The sequence below is a fragment of the Lissotriton vulgaris genome, chromosome 1_1, assembly GCF_964263255.1.
Source record: "Lissotriton vulgaris chromosome 1_1, aLisVul1.2, whole genome shotgun sequence".
Lineage (NCBI taxonomy): Eukaryota > Metazoa > Chordata > Amphibia > Caudata > Salamandridae > Lissotriton > Lissotriton vulgaris.
In genome coordinates, this window is record NC_141685.1 from 438,052,657 (window position 1) to 438,071,906 (window position 19,250).

General features: G+C 41.7%; 1 protein-coding gene across 1 annotated transcript in view; it reads right to left on the reverse strand.

The window, feature by feature from the left end:
• C1_1H1orf87 (chromosome 1_1 C1orf87 homolog) overlaps positions 1-19,250 on the reverse strand; it is a 237,231-nt gene that overhangs the window by 175,180 nt on the left and 42,801 nt on the right. The window contains exons 4-7 of the mRNA XM_086936224.1: positions 17,931-18,032; positions 14,109-14,372; positions 13,736-13,863; positions 4,816-4,966 (exon numbers count right to left, since the gene is read on the reverse strand). Of these exons, the coding sequence (XP_086792350.1) occupies positions 4,816-4,966; positions 13,736-13,863; positions 14,109-14,372; positions 17,931-18,032 (645 nt within the window). The remainder of the gene's footprint in view (positions 1-4,815; positions 4,967-13,735; positions 13,864-14,108; positions 14,373-17,930; positions 18,033-19,250) is intronic.

A 19,250-nucleotide genomic window follows, 5' to 3' on the forward strand; every position in this document is an offset into this window, starting at 1 on the left:
AGCCAGCGTAGATGCTCTCAACACTTTGAATAAATAAGACGAAAGGATCATATGAAACACTTTTTCTAACTCAAATGAGGCAATCATGGGCAGTTGGTCTGGAGTACTCAACACTCTGACATTCCATGTGAGATATTGATAATTTTTAGGCCCTGGTATTAAGGTTGTGAATAATGTGAGTAGTGGTTTCCTTATCACTGCACTGTATAGCCAATCAGGGTAACCTCGTGAAGAGGTTCTGGGTATTGAGTGGTTGATTCAACTCCACAAGGTCATATAATCTGTGTATGGTCTGTTTAACGTTATCGTACGTGCCCTGTTCAGATTCTTCACAGTGACCTTAACTTAAGGTCGTTAACTTCGGCTTAAAGTTACTTCACAAAGAACCTGAATCAACAGAGCTCTACTTCACAAACTCAAACCATCCAGAACGCAGCAGCCAGACTCATCCTAGGAACGCCATACCACGAGCACATGACCCAACACCGACGAGACCTCCACTGACTCCCCGTCGAGAAGAGGGTCACCTTTAAACCCCTCACCCACGCCTACAAATCCCTCAACAACATCAGACACAAATACCTCAATGAGAAAGTATCCTTCCACATACCCAAAAGAAACCTCCGCTCTGCCGACCTCGCCCTGGCAGAGGTCCCCTGCATCCGCAGAAACAGAACAGGCAGGAGAGCCTTCTCCTACATCGCAGCCAAGACCTGGAATGAGCTCCCGGTGAACATCAGGCACGCCGACCCTGCACACATTCAAGAAAGACCTCAAGACCTGGATCTTCGACTGACCCGGAGCTTCCCAACCCCTCCCCCCAGCACCTTGCGACCCTCACGGGTGAGTAGCGTGCTTTACCAACCACTGATTGATTGATTTATTGAATCTCAATATAGCTAGCTTGGATTCATTCTCCATTATTCTTTCGGACAGATTTATTTTTGGTTAGCTTGTAACTGGCTTACACTGATTGGCACCAAATTTTACTCATTTTCAATGATACTACTCATCTCCTTTATCACCTGCAGTATGCTGTCAAAGTTCCCAGAATGATTTCCCAAGGTATTGATGAGTACTTTAATGGAGTCTCTGTTGTTGCTGCCTCCTCCCATCTTTGAAGGTAAATGTTACTCAGTCGTACTCATGGATAAATAATGAAACTCTGGCCCCTTTTCTGTCCAGTCCTATGCCCCTTTCTATCAGGGGAACTGACACCTCGGCCCTTGCCCTCCATAATGCTATTTCTAAAGCCGTTGATACTCTAGCCCCGCGGAAGCAGTACTTTACTGCAAGGAAACGCCCCACAGCACCCTGGTTCTCAGACGCTCTCAGAGTGCTCAGACAGGGCTGCAGAAAGCAGGAGAGGCTCTGGACACTCCACCTTGACCCCCTTGAAAAAGACATCCATAAGAGACTGCTCAAGGAGTACAAAGCCGCTGTGCTGGTAGAAAAGGAATCCCACTTTACTAAGATCACCACCTCCCTTAACCCCCCTCGGGAGCTATTTAAAATTGTGGACTTCCTGTGTGCCCTTCAATCTCCTGACCCCATCGAGGCCTCACAGGACCTTTGTGATCAAATCTCCACTTATTTTCATGTGAAAATCTCGAACATATACTCGGGCCTAGAAGCCCTTAATCATGATAAAGGGCCCCCCTCTGACCTGGAGACTCTTTCACCAGCTGCTACCGCCGTTACACTGCAGGGGGGTTATTTCACTAACTTCCCTCTGCTTACCTCAGAACAAAATGTAAATGTATGTAAATGTATTTGAGCTTATATAGCGCACAGCTACCCACAAAGGGTTTCCCGGCGCTTGCTTAGGGAACCCGTCCTGGTATTCCCCTGTGAGATAACCCCGGCAGGGTATCCACAAGGTGAAAGCCAGGCATCCCGCCGCGAGGGGCCGTTGTGGAGATTAAGGAAGCTATTGCCCAGAGTCGCAGAGTGTGAACCCGTGAGTCGAGAAGGCACCGGAGCGAGAATTATCGAGTCTGTGGAATTTTTAGCCCAAGACCCGCCGAGGCGGGGAATTGAACCCTGGTCCAGGGCCGATCTCAGCTCCGGGTCTGCCGCCTCTAACCCCTGAGCCACACTTCTCCACAAATTAATCTGCTTTTGGATAACCTGAAATCTGGATCTCCTCTTGACCCCTGCCCTCTTAAAAATTTTAAGGAATGCAGGGATGTCCTACTTCCCCCCTTTTTAGAGGTGATCAGCCAGGCAATCCTTGAGGGAGTTTACTCGAAACCTTGGAAATTGGCCATCGTCAAGCCCCTCCTTAAGAAACCCACGTTAGACCCTGGCATCCTTAAGAACTTTTGCCCTATCTCCCTGCTTTCTTCTCCCGCGAAAATACTGGAAACTCACTTAAATACCCATCTGAGCGCCTTTTTAGATCACGCTAGCCTTCTTGACCCATCCCAACACGGTTTTCGAAAAGCCCATAGCACCGAGTCCGCCCTGACAATTGTCACTAATATCATTTGTGCGAAAGTAAACAGTGGCCAGACTACTCTGCTGGTCCTGCTCGACCTCACCGCCGCATTCAACACTCTGTCCCCTGCCATTTTGGCTGGGCGTCTACAGGAAATAGAAGTGGACGGACCAGCGCTTAGTCTTTTAACATCTTTTCTGACTCAGCGCGAATAAAGGGTCAAGTTGGGCGAGCACCTCTCCCCTGTCAAGCCTGTGCAGTGTGGGGTTCCTCAGGGCTCGTCCCTGAGCACCACGTTCTTCAATATATATGTAACACCTTTGGCCAGGCTTGTCAGATCCTTTGGTCTGGAAGTCGTATCTTACGCTGACGACACCCAGATCATGGTCTCCATCTCACATACCGCTGACATCACTGCCCTTAATTTTAAATCTTGTATGAAGGCAGTTGCAGAGTGGATGGTAAGAAACTACCTCAAACTTAACGGGGAGAAAACGGAGGTGATCATTTTTGGAGGAAAGCAGGACATTTGGTCTGCGGACTGGTGGCCCTCTGTTCTCGGTACCTGCCCCACACCCACTCAGTCAGCTCGGAATCTGGGCGTGATCTTTGACTCCTCACTTTCTTTCGACAAGCGGTCAACAGGACGGCCTCAACCTGCTGCGCGGTTTTGCGAATCCTGAGGAAAATCGTACAATACCTGTCATTCGAGGCCCGTAAACAGGTTACGGTAGCCCTCATTGCCTCACGCCTGGACTATTGTAACGTACTTTATTTGGGAATCACCAAACAACTCGTCCAGCGTCTTCAAATTGTGCAAAACGCGGCCGCAAGGTTTGTTGTTGACGCTCCTAGGCGCTCATCAGGCTCAGCCATCAGGAAAGATCTGCACTGGCTCCCCATGCAAGCCAGGATTGACTTCAAGGCCTTGTGCCTTACTCATCGCGCTCTTCATGGGATGGGGGCAGAAGACATCAGTTCTCTTCTGTCCCTTTATGTCCCCGGTAGGGTCCTTCGCTCTGCGAACAAAAACATTCTTGCCGTTCCCAGAATTCTGAAGGCAAGATGGGGCGGGAGGGCTTTTTCCTCCCTTGTCCATAGGATGTGGAACGCCCTTCCTGCGGAACTTAGGGATCAATCCTCTCATTCTCAGTTCCAGAAGGCCTTGAAGCCCTGGCTCTTCAGGGAAGCCTACCTCTAGTTAGCATTCCTCCTCTTTTTCACACTCAGCTTTTCATTCCATCTTCAGCGCCTTGACGCCTTCGGGCAAAGTTGCGCTATACAAGGCTCTAATCATTCATTCATTTACCTGCTTTGCTTTTCACCATCCTTGGCTGTCCCCATCTCCCTATTATCACACATAAACCCCTCATGGAATCAAATCAGACAGTACATGATGCACACATAAATCCAAGTAACCCGGAACAGAGCCCCTCCTACAGTGGAAGAGACTGTCAAGGACTAAATACACAGCCCTTAAGTTCACCACCGCCACTCCTCGATTTCAACCAATCTCCCAGTCCAGTGCAGCTACCAGGTACCAGCTACACTATAACAATATAACACAAACTGACTGTATGCAGAAGGACTTCACAGCCGATAGGTATGACTCACATGAATGGTGCAATTACTCACTTCATACTTCATTTCAACCGTTTACCACTGAACAGACCTTATCCACTCCCCTAAAATGAGCTGCTTTACATCAAACTGAAGGTGGCGTACCTGCATGAGATAATGCAAAATCTGTAAACCACACTCTCCATCTGTCTCTCACACAAAAAGTTTCTCCCAGTGACTGGGACTGACTGCTCTCTTAAGCCCAAATGGTTTGCATCTCACTGGATGTACCTATTTCCAAAGGGTTCAACATGCACATGAACCTCAATGCTTTAGAGTAGTTATTGCACACATTACATCCAACACACCCAACACACTAAAATACTCATGAACACAGACCCCACAACACGTCTTGTAAGTACACTCTCCAAAGCGAAGTATCCTAAACCCAGTTAAAGTTTAATCTGGCCAATCAAACAACATCACTTGACATCGATTTGGTACGTTCCTTGAACATTCGTAATCACATATGTTCATTTTATCCGGTTTTACCCCTTTCATTATACGGGCCATTTGTTGGAAAATAACATGGCGAGTCTGAATTTCCTGGACATTACATATGTCACTAGGTGTCATCTGAGCTTTATATTATATTTGTGATATTCGCTGATTACAGTTCACTTTTCCTGTTAGAGTCACCCCCAAGGAAACCTAGAGTGAAATGTGCTCAGCAAAGGCTTGGCACCCTTTATTACTGCGACTTACTTTACTTTATACGTTTCTATACCTTAATGCAAGGAAACTAATGTACATACCTCAAAGGCTGGGAGAAGTCCAGAGTGTGACTTGTCCTTGTTTAGAAAAACAAGGCTGATTTTTTCTATATCCAATATCCTTGAACATTCCTTCATTGCATCTCTCAAAAACTTCAAGATTTTCTCATCTGCAGCAGGAGACGTGATATTTCTGTGGAACAATAAAAGCAAAGCACTAGGATCCATGGCATTAAGATATGACTGCAGGAATGATCAAACAAACTAGTAAACCGTGTTGCTTGACATCATGCTTCAAGTCAACATAACATTTAGGTGTGGCTTGCCTCATGCAATCTGGCCAAATTCTATTATGATTATATTACCATCTATCTCCCAGATTCTCAGTGGAACGTGTAATGTGGAAGGTGGTCTCCTCGCAACTTTCATAAGGTGCTTATCTAAATCACTAAAACTAAAATCCCTCTTGACATAACTACCACACATGATGCCACTCTAAGAAGACAATCCCACAATCTAGACATCAAAAACTTCAAATCGATAACTTTTAACAACAGCATACCATGCATTAGGGCTTCATATAAGTGCAGTTACCTTATAACTTATCTGGCCACAGCGGTAAGAAATGTGTGAATGCTGTATATTGGAACACAGACTTGCACCATGTAGTGGTCAGCTGAAGTTCAGGGGGGCATGCCCTGACATTGTCCCATTTAAATCCAGATCATATAATAGAGTACGGTTGGAAGTTCGTCACATTTTTTAATCATGCATGCAGCTGGTAAATGAAAAGTTGTTTGGAATCATTGCCACTGCTATTGAATTAACAAAGTCTGCATTTGATTTATTTTGTGTACTTAGGCTTGTACCAAGCTTCATTGATAAAAAGCATGAAAAACATTCATGTTCAAGAATGAGATCACATTATTGTGTGCAACAAGATACAGGGATATACGATTGGCTTGAACTAAGTAATCTTCTTACATTCTAGGAACATATTACGAAAGAATTTTGCATTTCTTAACGGTCCGAATCACTATTTCGAGCTGTTAAGAAATGTAAAACTGCCTTTCCTAATGTGCAAATGCCTATGGTGCTTTGCAAAATGCAATTTTTACTCAGTAGAAATCACATTGTGCGATTCGCATAATAGGAAATCGCAAATAGGGATTTGCTATAATACTGGTCAGAAGGCATGGTGTGTCAGGCACAGGATTCTAGTTCACATGCATTAGCCGCAACTGCCAATACACAGGCCATGTCTCTTGAAAAGGACTTCTAGTTACACTTAAATGGTCACATCCCTCTCGTAGAACCTACCCGCTTTTTGTTATCCCGCTTAAAGGACTGGCACTGGGGATCAGAACCTGTTCTCTGTATGCCAGAAAGTTCAAGGAATGTGTTTTTAGCCTTTTTGTGACACAAACTATCATTGTGGTGCAGTGGTTTTGGTGTACTGTGAGGAGGCCTTTTTCATTCCATGTAGCCTGATGTGAACGACCTATTTACAAAGCAGTTACTTTATATTCCTGGATATTTTACTGTACAGCAAAGACTGTTGAATTGTCTTGCGGGTGTAGGATGATCCATTACAAGCTTACCTTTTAGGAGCAGAGAAACATATGATAAGAACATTTCTGCAGAATTGTCTTATGGTAAGAAGTTGCCCTCGAGCCTATGTTCTTCTTTCGCACATCTCATTATTTGAACTTACTGACTGAGTTGGAAAAAAGGAGCAATATTCATTTTATTTTAAAAACAAAAACATGTCAGTATGAGTTTAATCATTGGTAAACCCTTGTCGCTTCGGAGCAGTATTTGCATATAATCTTTCGTTCAGAAACAAGAGAGTAAATGCAAAATAATAAAAAGGCGTTTTGATGTCAAGTAGTGAAAGGCAAACCTTTGCGAGAAGGAAGCACAATTACAAAAAAATGTGATTGTCGGATGCGTGGTAATTGAGATTGATGTCTGATGAGCAATAAACAGCAGCAGTACAATCATCAGAGGCTTCACATTAGATTACACATGTATTTACGTTATGCTATGGGGCTAGCAGGGGGCAGGCCCTGGTTGAAAAGGACTAATAAACCCATATGTGCATATTAGCGATTTCCTAATTTGCGATTGTAAATCCTTAAGAATCACTATTAGGAAATCGTAAAGTACATACATTCGGTTATGCAATTCCCAAATTGCGATTTCTACAGATTCGTTATTTGGGAATCGCAAAATGGAAAATGCGCATATATGGGCCTGTATTTCTCAGAGTATTATAATTGTGGGACAACAATTAAATTGGAATGAGTGTCATGAAACCTGTTTCTTCCTCCTATTTAACTAGTGCATGGTAGGACTAAGGCTAGGGGCGGCGTATCCAAGCCAGTGAGATGGGTGGCAGTGGTTTTGGGGGTTGGCGGGGCTGTTTAACTCTGCAGTTTCCCAATAATCTGTACTGTGGATCCAACTACAATAGATGGTGCAACCAGCTGCACAGAAAAGGTGCCACATCCAAGTAACGGACTCCAGTTCCATGGCGGTAGCTGAGGTTGAGTGCTTGATACAGTGGACTTTTGTATAACCTTGAGGTTACAGATACATTGCCAGTAAGATAGCTTGGTAGGTTATTATAATGCACTTGCTGGCATTTCTCTCTTCTTTTTCTACAAAGGTTTTTTTTAATATGTATTTGATGTAATGTCAACTGGAAAGAGCAACAATGCAGGGCTCAGTAAACATTTTTAAGTCAGCTGAAGCTCATAGAACAGTATTGCGTGCTGTTCTGCTCACAATTAAAAATATGAATTTGAGGACATTATGTGTAGAAAATGGCATTGCAGCATTCTTAAACAGGTAGATTTGCCCTAAATAAAAGGATTTTTGGTCACCTACTGAATCCATGAAGAGAATGAGGGTCTTGCAGGTTCCAAAGTGAAAATGAGTACAAATTAATATAATAAAAGGAAAACTAGCATCTTCACTGTTCACCCACTGCACTTTTGATAAAAATGGCCTTACAATATTTGTCGGAATAAAGTCCGAGGATTTAAAATGAAAGCCAGTCCATTTCTTTCTCTCGCTATAAAAATAAACGTTCGAATAGGGGTATTGTGTTCTTTTGTCATGCTCTACCGTTCCACCTCCATCCGCTAATAACACAAAAGAGTGAGGATGTAGCCTTACGGCAAGAGCTGTCGACCTCAAAGCTGGGTAACCGGGGACGAGTCTCGGCAACAACGCTCATCATCCTGTGATTCTGGGAAAATTATTTAATCTCCCCGTGCCTAACAAAAAAGAATGTGTCCTTGTGTAACAAAACTGGTGCTCATGTAAAGCGCTCTGACACCTGATATCTTCGGATCTAGTTCGCGCTATATAAAACTAAAAAAAGACAAAAAAAGACCTAATTGAACAGGGGCTCATTGGGATAACCCTTTCACCCCATTTCCATCATTGGAAATATATGTGGGAGACTTCCTCTAAGTGGATGAGGAAAAAATAAACAAGTGAAAACAGCTTTGATAGATGCATTTTTAAATGCATTGTTTCAAATTAAAATAAAAGGTGTCTGCGCTTTAGCTGTTCACATAGGTATCAGAGTCTAATGCCATGTATTTCCCCTTTCTGTTATGACTGGATAAGGGGAGACATTGATCTTAAAGGGAACATTTCCATGGTTTAGGTTGACAGACATCTTTGCATGTTAGCATTAGGGTCATAGGACCATAATATCTCCACTGACCCTTTTATTTACATTTTTAACACCCCTGACAGATCCAATGATAAAAGGACACTGGGATATGCCTGTGGTTTTTTTAATCTTAAATTACCCCAGGCCATATATCACAAGAGCTCCCTGGAATACTGTCGAGCCCACCCTGACTTTTAGGCGTCAGGGTGATCCAATGATAAAGCATGACCCCACTAGGGTGCGTGAGGGTAATTAAAACAAAAGGAATTATTTCCTTCCCCACTCCGTACTGGGTTACTTCATCTAGGGACTTCCCATTCTCACCTCACCAGGGTTGATATTTGATAAGACGTGGATTTGGTCCATGTGCTGAGGGACTACTTGTTGTGATTCAGTGCTTTGAACACAGGAGGGTGTACCCACACGTGAGAGTTCCTCTCGACGCTTACGTCATAGGGGAAAGGTTCTTTCCCTATTGCCATAGTTGTGTCAGACATCTTTGCTGCAGTCCTGCTGTTAAAGAACATCCTGAGGCAGAGAGTACCACAACCCGACCTAGAGGAGCTATGTCCTAGTATCTGCATGTGCAATTTCTGGGGTGTGACCCCTCACACATCTCCTTTGAAGATACACCCCTGGCTAGGGCAATACATGTGTACAATGTCACTTGTGCTTCCTGTATGATTCCATGTCATTTACCAACATTATGTATTGGGAAATGTTTTACTTTCTACAATTATTTGGTTTTCTTGCAGATGATGCCATGTTGCTTGGAGTACTCACCATTCTGAGACTTTTTCAATGTTACGGACATACCCAAGTTTCTGATGCTTAGAAAACTTGTATTGGGTGCACCGCTCTATTGAGACATTTACAAGCTCATTTAAATATTTAAGATGCTCATGTGGAAGTAGTCCATTTCACAGAGGGTTATATTTAGTAAGAGCTTTTGGAGTAATCCATTTTATAGATATTTCCTGGGTGTAGCTAGCTACTGAGGGAGAAGTTTTCATTTCCAATAATATTTTGGTCTGTTTATATAGTCACTCTTGATAATACATTCTGGTAAAACTGACGTTTGGGGCACTCACTTACAGAAAGCGTTTCCTATCAATTACACAAAGATATCAGTGAAAGTTCATGTTCTTTGTTTAAAACAGGGCGTACATTTAGAATTATGTATTAAATGGGCAAAGTTTTGATGGTTGCCCTTCAAATCTAGGTAAATGTAATGTACTGAGGTAGTAGAACTTAAAGAAAAGAGTAATTATTTATATATAGGAATGAACCAATACCTTTTTCTATGGGAGTTTGTTTCTGAAAAACAAAAAAGAATGCCCTGATTTTCAATGAGTTTTCTCCCTTCACATCAGTGATCATAATAAAAATGCTTGAAAATGTACAAATAACTGCTCAGTATAATTGTGGTAAAATATTGTACAAGCTGTTGATAAATTGCTACATAAATACCATATTGGTAAATCCATCCTGTTAACTCAGTCCATTGCTTGGGATGCCATTATTTAATGGCTGATCCCTACTGATGGTCATGATAATAGCTTTGAGGGCTCTTGTGTTCTACTACACACCTGCCATGTTCAACTTGTTTACCAAAGTACACAACTTCTACAATTCAATTGTATGTTAAATGTGTTTTTTATAATTAGCCCTGTTTCATGATGTCATGACTCATAGGAACAACACTCAAGGGCTAGACAGCATATCATCTAGTGATCCCGGGGTCACAGACTACGTTTCCCCCCCGTTTTGAAGGCCCCTTCTCTAAGGTGAAACTAATAGGACGTTCAGGTGTAAGACTACCGTTTTCAGATCAGTAGATCCAGTATTCCATATTTCCAGAATAAAATGAGCTTGTGGGAAACAAATGACCAGACCACATCCAATCATTAAAGCACCAGACCAACAAGAATTTGAGGTTGAGATGATATCAAATTTGAAATGGTCTTTTACAATATATTATAGCCTGAAAGGGTTATGATGCCTCGGATAGGTCGTGGAAGTCCACCTTCTAAGTTCATGGCCCCCGAATAATCAGAAAAAAATCCCTAATAAGCCATTAGGGCAATGAGGGGAGGTATTTGGGGGGAGTGGAATACTGTCATGCATAATAGGAAGAACTATCGAGCCCCAGACAAATTGTGTAAAAGAGCAACTGTTAGACCTGGCATCTTTGGCGTGGTTTCACCTGACTTTTAGCATCTACCTCCTGTATTTTTTACTCTGTGCTGGATTTCATTTTTGCTGGTTTAGATGCTTTGGGCACTTTGCCACTGCTGATCAGTGTCAAAGTGCAAGTGCTCCCTAGGTAAATTGTTATTGTGATTGGTTATCCATGATTGGCATATTTGCATTACCAAGAAGTCCCAAGTAAAGTGCACTGAGTGTGCCAGGGCTGGTGATTCAAATGCTACTAGTGGGCCTGCAGCACTGATTGTGCCACCCACATGAGTAGCCCTAAAATGGTGTCTCAGGCTTGCCACTGCGGTGCCTGGGTGCAGTTGCTAACTGCCATGCTGCCCTGGCCAGTGTCCACACTGGCCAGAGCTAAACCTTCCCTTTTATGTACACATTGGACATCCCTATAGAAGGCCCTGGGTACACCCCCTGGGCAGGGTGCAGTGTATATGAATGGTAGAGCATGTACTAGTGTGTGTGACATGCTTTGGTAGTGAAATACAGCCCATTTCTGTTTTTCACTATTGAGAGGGCTTTCTTGCCCATAGGCTATAATGGGGAATACTGTGTATAATGTTTACCTGCATATCTTCCCATAGGAGCAAGATAGAAAATTAAAGTCTGGTATCCCTGAACTCAGAATTTAATAACACATTGTTTAGGACAGATGGTTTTTAAATCATGTATTTGAGAACAGCACTTTTAGAAAGTGGCTGTTCTCTTGTCTGACCTTTCTGTGTGCCTTGGCCTGTTTGTGAATTGACTGTCTGGTTTGTGAGTGACAGGGGCTGGGGATAACAGCAAGCAACACAAAAAGAGACAAAGGGCCTGATTTAGATCTTGGCGGATGGGTTACTCTATCACAACGGTGACGGATATCCCATCCTCCGAAACATAAATCCCCTGGGATATAAAGGGATTTATACTTGACAGAAAGGATATCTGTTACCGATGTGACAACGTAACCCGTCCGCTAAGATTTAAATCAGGCTCAAAGTCTAAGGACATGGAAAATATGAAGACAAGTCAGTGACAGCTGTGGCTGAGATGCAGGAGTCAAGTTTTCCAGGTCAGACAGAGATGGATGGCCAATCAGTTCAGCAGAAGGACTGCAGCCAGGACAATTTAAGCAGCCAGGTAGTGGGAACAACTTACATTGCAACTGCTTAGTTTGCTCTCCGTAGTTGGTGCTCCTTGCACCTTTGTTTTGTTCATCCTAATTCCCCTGTGTTCCTTGTTTTCAGCTTTGCGTTTCCTAGAAGATTTCAGCTATAATTTTAATTTTCATTCCCTGAATGCTACTTGAACGGCCTGCCGAGTTCTTAGTATTGTCTCATGCTTCCTAGCTCGGGGAAGGTCTGTGGGTACTTTTTGGGTTTGTTACTTGCTGTTTCTTTCTGAGCACCATCTAAAATATATTGGGACTGGAATCGCTCTGTGATCTTTTGCACTTGTACTAGTTCTTTGGTCTAATATTATGCATTTATGGTTATAGTCAGGCTAGCTGGACCAGTGGCAAATGTGGTCTCTTTAAAGCTAATACATCAGAGCGTGTAAGGAGAGACAGGTACTCTAGTATGTTTAGCTTCTCCCCATCCCCTTTTTCTCCTCCCAAGAACCTGTAGGCAGGAATTTGGTCACTTCACTGCCCGCCATTCTTGTTTGAAGGAGAGTCCGGGACTAATTTCGGAGACTGTTCCTTTTACTTTTCAATTACTGTCTTGGGTTGTGACAAAGAATAGGCGGAGTTCGGCTACATCTCCACAAAGTGCAAAAAAACTCAGCCACGCTACGCAGAGCTCCGTAATTGCATTAGATAAATGCCATTCACGCTGATTTTCAGTGGCAGGTGCTTGTCTGCACTGTGCAATCATCGGGAATGGCACCATGCACAGCGCAAGCGAGCGCTGCTTCCTTTCTGCCGCTTGAATACATTTTTACTAGAGCTGCCGCTTTCTCAACGCGAACAGACAGTTTCTCAACGCGCGCATTTGCGAGCATATGCGACCACTCGCAATGAGAAATTTGACCACCCGCTTTCAGAAAAATCACCAGGAGGTTGATTTTCCACGCTTGACCTGGCCAACTTGATGTTAACGTTCACCAACGAGGAAAAATCTTGCGGGAGGTGAATTTTACTCGCTTGCCAACTTGACGTTGATGAACACGAGTGAGAAAAAAATCTCTGCTACGCAGAGCGGAGCTTTTCGGAACTCCGCAAGTTCTGCGCAACGTGGAGTGCGGAAAACTCCCCAAACTCTGAGAGCGGAGCGGAGTTCACTGCCCAGACTTAGTTGTGACACACACTATAGAACTTTATGGTGTGCCTCCTTTTCCATACAGCAAATGGGTTTTTTCTTATCTAGGACTAGGTATCATGCTTAGACATGGAGCCTGATTCACAAAGGTAAACATACACTTTTACTATTTTTTTCGATATTCAGGAACTGCACGTTTAATGTTACTAATAGTAATTTTATGACTGCGGAGCCTCCACACATAAAACGTTTGTAGAGGCCTAGGTTTTTATATGCGTAGTCTCAGCAGTCAGAAAATTACTAATAGTAAAGTTAAACTTGTAGTTTGTCAATACCCAAAAAATAGTAAACTTACAAAAAAGTGTATGCTTACCTTTGTGAATCAGGCCTGTGGTTTGATGGATGTAAAATAGCACCAGCAATAACAAAATAATAGATACGTCAGTACACCTTGATGTTAACATCAAGCAATGCACAATGTGGTACCACAAAATGCAAAACGATTGGGAAAAATTGAGTTTATGTGATCCAGTCCATTGTTAAATATAAAGGCTGATGACATAGATTTTAACAAAGCTTGAGCTGATAAGATTAGTACTTGATGAGTATCTGAACACTTTGCTAGCGTTTTTGCATTTTAATAATTAACTGTTAATTCCATTATGAACATACAGATCGCTGAACAGTTAAAACTATTTTGCATTCCAAATTGCTGACAGCGTGAACTTTTTAACCATCATATTTGAATGCAACTTGTATTTGCACAATACTCCATAATAAGACATTTCCCAATTGGACAGGAAAATAGTGAACACACCTTTTTGTTTCTGTGTCCAATTCCATACTCTTCGCTGGTAGCACTTCGCCGGGCTCTTGGTCTTTGGCACAACTACTTTTATCTGACAAGGATAGTTTTAGAAACTGGAGAAGGGTTGCATAATTTACCTACAAGAGATTGCAATATCACCAAATAATTCAGTCAGCAAACATTGAAATAACTGAGGAAAGTTAAGACTGTTTGTTGTTCCTATCATTATTCTATTGCTGCCAACAACACAGTTTCAATAGTTCCTAGTAACAATACAATACAATCATCTAAAAAAAATTTATTGACTTGTACTTTTGTAAAGAAAGGAAAATGTGCAAATTTTGCTTTCATGAGTACTGAAAATACATCGAAATCATCATACCAAGTCTGGGTCATTAAGTTTGGCAAACTTCTGAAACAGCACTTTGATTGTTGGTAAAGTTAGCAGAAGCTGGTGCTTCAGGAGACACAGACTTATCTGAGACTGACGCAGGAATCCAGACCCAGTGGGATCCAAAATGTTCAGATCCTCCTGAAAATTGTCAAGTTCTTTCGCACTAAATTTATACAACTTGAGGTAATTTCGAATTGTAGAGATTAGAGCATCATCTTCATTATCGGTGAACAGTGGCCTTTGGCAAACATTCTGAAAATTGTACAAAAAAAAATGTTTACACACATATATCAAATTGTTTTCAATTTTGTAATTTTGTTGGTAGTTCATCTGAATGTCACAAAATTAGGAGTGTAGACAGTGCTGCCCTGACCTACAATTAATATTATCTCTATCTGTTCACAAGGAGATTTAGTAGCACATATTGCAATTGTCAAATGCAATACGCTAATCAACTGATTGACAATGAAGAATTGATATACAGTCCAATAATGGGGCATAACAAAACTAAAGGATTCAATAAATACCATGCCAAAAAAGTGAAACAATATATTAGGTATACTTCTAAGACGGTCCCCATTTTTTATATATAATACTGTGTGAAGATGTGCAGAGAACACCAATATCACTTCACTGTCCCAATAAGGAATCATATCCTGGCCTGGCTGGTAATGGATCACACAGAACATAATCTTATGACCAAAGAGGCAATCTCCTGGAACTGCAGCATCCATTCAGGTCTACTGGAATGAGTGACTACAGGCTTTTCCATCTCAAAGCCTTGGAAACCCATAGCCCTAACTTCAATTACCAAGAATGTTGCTGAAGAACAGGGTAATGCTGGGTAAAGCTCTTCTTTACAAAACATGTCTTGAAAGAGCATGACAAGTGCCATGCTTACACTTTACAAGCCCAATTGAGTCCTGATTACGAGTTGGGCAGAAGGAATAACCATGTGGAATCCCATTCTCCTCCGTGCCATGATTCTGCTTTCCTTTCCCTCCCCTACTCTCTCGACCATTCCCACACCCCCTGCATCAAATCAGGCCCTCGTTACACACATTTACCAGTTGTTTAAAGTATGGATTAAGCCCTTTGCAATTGAGTTTTTTTTTGTTTTGTTTTTTATTTTAAATATCATATGGCATGTTTTACTGTAATCTAGTTTTTTCTAGCATTCTTAATTTGGTGTTATTTATGTAAGGGTAAGCATTTTCCAATGTTGGATTACGTATACATTGTACTTGACGTTAAATAATTGGATATCTGCTGATTTTGAATATGGCTGTAAAGTAAAGCACTCTGACGCCCAAATTTCGGGTTATGTTTGAGCTATAGAAAACACTGAATAAAATAAATAAAAATAAAAGGTTAAAATATGGAATCCCACGGGGGAATCCGTTTCCACACATGTATTCCCCAATCAGAGGGTTTTAGCTCAAAATTGCACAGTTTGGTTGGGTGTTACTAAAAGGTAATGGTAATTACATGTGTCCCATTTTTAGGTGGACGAATGACAACTTTATTGCAGAGCATTTCAGACAACCCTCTATCTTATTTGAATTTATTTTATGTCTTAACAATGGTGTTACGTTTTTGTGATACATTAACTAGCCTTAACAGAAATATTGCACTTCATGACACTTCTGCAAACCTTATTTATACATTCATCTTCAATATTTAAATTCATGATCCAATTTCAGCTCTTTCATGGCCTCTTTGGCAAGGTCTAAGGGACCAAACCATCATGCTCACTTAAAGGGAGCCCAGCATTCCTCCCCCTGCTCTGCACAGCCCAGCCCCATCCGCCCCTAGAACTGAGCAAGTTTGGAAAAATCAAATGCTAATATTATTGGGTTATTATCATTTTATTCTTCCTTTTTAACTGCTCAGAGAGCTCGTCTGCCTTAGCGGAGGAGCCGCCACTGTGTGGCAAACCATCATCAGTGCTGTGTTGGCACTTAAGTGATGCGCCGAGCACCGGAAACCTCCAGTTTCAAGGACTAAGGGCTACGACGCTAAAGGTGACAAGGAGGTTCGTAGCCCTGGCCTATGTGCTAACCAAACACAGAATAGCAGAAACATAGAAAAGAAATGTCTGCCCATGATAATAAATCACGGTTGTTAGTTTTGGAATAATGGGCAATCGAAGAGGTGACATCATGAACACCACTTTTAAGCAAAGGGGAAGAGAAACAGCTTACAACACATGAGGCACCATTCGGATAGCTTTATCCACAAAAACGGATGAGAGGCCTCCTTGAATGTAACCACAAAAAGAAGGGGGAGATGAGAACATTGTAAATAGACATCACACACGGCCGATAAAGAATACCATTGCAGCTACAAAGTAACAGAAAAGATGTAGAATGAGTAGGAAAGATGAGAACGAGCGTAGGGTATACACATGATGATAAGAGATATTGACATAACAGGCGAAGATAGATGGTTTGACTCACACAGCATATAATTAAAATAGGCACTACTCCATACTATGTACTCATGGACTAGACACAACATTAACAAAAGTATCATTTACACGTACGCGTCCTCAATATATGCTTTTGAGACACTTTTACATAATGGACCATATTATATGTTAATAAATAGGTGACTTGTGCTCAAAAACAACGTAATTACTTTGGTAGGTCTGTTTGCTCTTTATTAAATAATAAGTGATGTATCTTGCCATAGCTGCATAAACATACCGAAAGATACTACAAAAAAATAGGTGTACAACTCAGAAAATTCGTAAAATCCATAATAGAGCAATTACAAAAAAGACCTACACAAGACCTTCATATTTCACGGTGTGTAAAACACCCACCCGGCCCCTTTGCATTGTTTAAAGACAGGCCCCAGCCATTTTAGCGACGAGCCTCTTTTCAAATTTAGATCTTCGAGATCCCAGTCAGGCCCGCATAAAGAGTTGGTAAGGATCAATACTGTAATAATCTGGTGCATTCGTAACAGTTTGCGCACTGCAGTAAAAAGAGTTTTAGGTAACACGTATAATTGTGCAAATTTCTAAGTGTTTGCGCCAGGGCAAGCTGTTTGTGGGTCTACTTATCTTGCTCCGGGGTGTCCCAGTGTCAATTTTTTTGTTGTGTTTTGGGCTCATCTCCTACGTGGCTACAATTGTATATTTGTACCTGTTGGTGACCTTTGTTAATAATACTTTTACATGTATTGATGAGTACATTGAGTCATGATGGAAAGTAAAGGGAGTGATCCTATCTGCAAAGAGAACTGTTGGGAAGATGCCCATGTGATGTAAAGGTGCAGAAGACAGCTGAGCATGTCCCAATGACCTGCCTGTTGATCCGGTGACCATGAACCCACCACCTGCATCCAGTTCTTATGGTTGATCTTCTTGTTAAAAATGGGACTGGAAAGTAAAGAGTTTGGAGTTGCCTTGATCGATTTGTATATGCAATCATGTATCTTAAATTGTAAATAAGTCGTTTATATTTTATTGTATTTGAACTTGTACCTGAATGCGTGTATATAAAAGTATTGTCAAATGGGCGTTTCCCTTCATAAACTAATTTATGACTGCATAAACATATCAAAAAGGGCTAGCATCAATTACGTATATGCAATGCTACCCGAGCACAGTAAACATGTGTGTTCGAAGCATCGCATTAATTAAGGTGCTGAAACTAAATAATTGACCTCGAGCTATGTTTAATTATACATGAGCAGGTGGCTTTTGTTCTTTACCTCTAGGGTACTATTCGGGAGCTAGGTACCCCGACACACTGGGTTTCCTGTCGATGTAAATGATATCAGCCATCGGCTATGTTTTACCTGCTGGTATGTGCTCTGTGGCTTCTTGAAGGTGTGAATGAAGGATAAGGTTTGATCCCCAGTGGGTGCTGTCAGGCACTGAACGTCGCATACGGTGAAGTCCTTTTTAAATAAATCAATAATGAGTTAAAATAGATATCACAGAGAGAAAAGATATAGGTTTCATTGATGCAATAAGCTACACAATAACAACGTCAATAAAAATGTTTTTTTTTTTAAATTAGGTAATGTTTACTAAAGACACAAGATGATCTCGGGGTCACAGATGTTTGCAAAATTGCACTCAATGAAGAACACAATGTGGGCACTTTGTAGCCTGCAAAAATTCAAAGACGCGGGAAATTAAAGTTAATTTCTGGAATATCAGGTTAAGAATGAAAAGGGGTCTAAAATAAATAACGTGCAATATGTTTAATTCACAATACTGCTCAAACTAGCCTACAAATGAAGTGTTGTACGTTAACAGTACAAAATCTCAATTTGTAGGTTTGAGTTAGAACAGAGACATTTCTTACCTCCATGTGAACACCTCGTTGGAGCAGGGAAAAAGAGCTTAAAAGGGGATATTGGTAAGTCGCAAGCACTCATTATATATCATTATACATCATTATGTGTCCTCCTCCGCACCTGTCACTCAGTTTCCTCAAGTCACTCATTCTCCTCTTCAGTTGTCCTCTTTACTCCTCACTCCTCAGTTGTAGTCCAAACTCCTCAGCCGTCCTTCTCACTTATCAGTGACTATTCTCATTCACCAGTCATCCTTATCACTCATTCTCCTCAGTTTTGAGTTATCGGTCTTTTTCCTGACTCTAGTCGCCCTCATACATTAGACCCACACGGAAAAAGATCTTTTGCACAAGAGGAAATATTTCATCAAGTACTGAGAGGAGGGGGCGGCTCATGTATAACAAGTAACAAAAGGGGAGATTTACTAAGATTTTATGCTGTTTATGTCACAAAATATGTTTTTTCTGATTTACTTTCCAGCGCTAACAAGTTTCTAACATGAAAGTAATGCGAAACTGCTCATTTGTGCTGTTCTGCAATCCTTAGCGCCAAGGGGCGTATCACGGGTGGTGCATGGGGGTTCCCATGCAACCACCCAAGGTTTCTGCTGCTAAATCCAATTTACGAAAAAAAGTAGAAACTGTTTAGCGTCAGAAAACTGCACCCTTTTCAAGTAGGCACAAAGAAGGAGAAATTGTTTACTTTCACCTTCCTTTTCCGACTTTGTATGTGTGCTGCACTTTACGGCACACCTACAAAGAGGGAAATGGTTTGAAGTGAGTCTCAGCACAGTATTTTGTACTGGAAGGGTAA